Here is a 2,026-nt window from a genome sequence, read left to right on the forward strand (position 1 = left end):
CTCAGACCATATTAGATTAAATTGAACATACCAAATTCTTCATGACATCTAGACAAAGCTACCCATATCGCCAATTTATTGATTGCTGTAGAAATTAAAATTGAGACTGGAAATTAAAGATAGAACCCTAACCAAATTAGGGCCTTTTGATTCAGAGATTTGTAGGCTAATTGCTCTTTGAGGTGTTGTAGAGGACATCCTCCTGAGCATTTTGGTATATGGCTCGAGCTCCGACTATGCTCCGGCTGCTCTGCAGATCGGTTTGACTGTTTTCCGTCGAGAAGCTTTCTGAAAAGCTATCTGAGTCCTTGACTTTTCCCACAGGTACATCCCAGTCCTCTAGTTTTTGACGATGTGCAGTTTCGTCCTTTCTGCAGAACTTCTTCTTTTCAAAACTGTTCGACCTTTCAGGGCATTGTTTTGGTTGATTCTTCTTCGAGAACTCAACTAGCATCTTGTAGAATGCTTCCACGATCGAATTGTCAAAAACAGGCTCTTCTACAATTAGCTTCTTCTTCTTCAAGCTTTGTTGCTTCTACTGGAAGTTAACAGCAAGCTTTGATTTCTTCTTTTCTTTCTTTCTTACAGCCATTTGAGCTTCTATGATCTCAAACTCCTCGAGATGATCTACTCCAACAGCTCCTCCTTCATCAAGAGGAGCTTGGGTTATTCCAATCATTTCTGTTAGAGCATCAAACCTCCATTTTTGCAATGGCTTGGTGAAAATGTCTGCCAATTAAAACTGTGTCCTGCAAAACATCATCTTCATATCTTTGTTTTCCACCAATTGCCTGATATAGTTATACTTTACGAGGATATGCTTCGATCTTGAGTGATTGCCAGGATTTTCTGCCATGGCAATTGCAGAACTTGAATCACAGAAGATCTTGACACAGTTTTCTTTTAGTTCTCCAATATCAGATAAAATTTTCTTGAGCCAAGCTGCCTGTCTTGCTGCATGATTGACTGAAATGAATTCTGCCTCTGCTGTAGACTGTGCAACAACAGTTTGATTTCTTGAGCTCCAACTGAAAATTCTACTACCAAAGCTACAACAGTAGCCACTTCTGCTTCTATAATTCTCTCCCATTGCATAGCTAGCATCACTAAAGACAAGTAATTCCCTATTTCCATCAGTCTTAAACCAAATGCCAAAGTTTAGACTATATTTCACATACCTGAGTATTCTTTTCAGGTACACTGCATGTGTTTTGGATGGATTGGCACTGAAACTTGCCATTATGTATACTGAACAAGCAATATCTGGTCTTGAGGCACATAGATACATCAAGGAACCAATCATGCTTCTATAGAGTGATGAATCAAACTCCTCTCCAATCTTTGTAGGTTCCAGCTTGAGTTGATTCTCCATGGGAGTAGAGATTCCATTGCAGTCCTCCATCTTGTACTTCTTCAACATATGTGCATCATACTTTCTCTGGTGGATAAAATCCCAGTTTTTCTTTGTTCAATCTCCAATCCTAGAAAATACTTCATCTCTCCCAAGTCTGTCATTTGAAATTCTGCCTTCATCATGTCTTTGAAACTATCTACCACTCTTGTGTCAGTTCCAATAATCGGTAGATCATCAACATAAAGTGACAAAATGAGTTTTGCTCCTCCTTGATTCTTGATGTAGAATGTTGGCTTACTTTCACTCTTTATAAATCCATTCTGCAGCAGATATGTATTGATTCTGGCATACCAAGCTCTAGGAGCCTGTTTCAGTCCATACAGAGCTTTCACTAGCTTGTATACCTGTGGCGCCCACTCCCGACCCCACCTTAACGAGGATCGAGAGCGGTGCCCGTTGGTACCTTCTATTCGTCGTAGCCTTTCATTGCTGTGCGGAAGTGGACCCTATTGATGCCTCGTACCCTAAACCTGTCTAACCTGGAGAAAACATTTTATTTTATAGAAATCTGTAAGCTATAATGCTTAGTGAGGTTTTATATTGCAAATATTTTATGAAACATTTTTAATGATAAACATTTGAATTCTTAAACATCTTAAATTATTTTGTCTT

General features: G+C 39.1%; 1 protein-coding gene across 1 annotated transcript; it reads right to left on the reverse strand.

Moving 5' to 3' along the window:
- Positions 1 to 535: 535 nt before the first annotated feature.
- Positions 536 to 1,402, reverse strand: LOC139882568 (secreted RxLR effector protein 161-like). The gene is made up of 2 exons (XM_071866862.1): positions 841 to 1,402; positions 536 to 729 (listed from the first exon to the last, which is right to left on the reverse strand). The coding sequence occupies exons 1-2, from the start codon at positions 1,400 to 1,402 to the stop codon at positions 536 to 538; spliced, it is 756 nt and encodes a 251-aa protein (XP_071722963.1).
- Positions 1,403 to 2,026: the final 624 nt, after the last annotated feature.

This window comes from Rutidosis leptorrhynchoides, unplaced genomic scaffold (assembly GCF_046630445.1).
Source record: "Rutidosis leptorrhynchoides isolate AG116_Rl617_1_P2 unplaced genomic scaffold, CSIRO_AGI_Rlap_v1 contig284, whole genome shotgun sequence".
Classification (NCBI taxonomy): domain Eukaryota; kingdom Viridiplantae; phylum Streptophyta; class Magnoliopsida; order Asterales; family Asteraceae; genus Rutidosis; species Rutidosis leptorrhynchoides.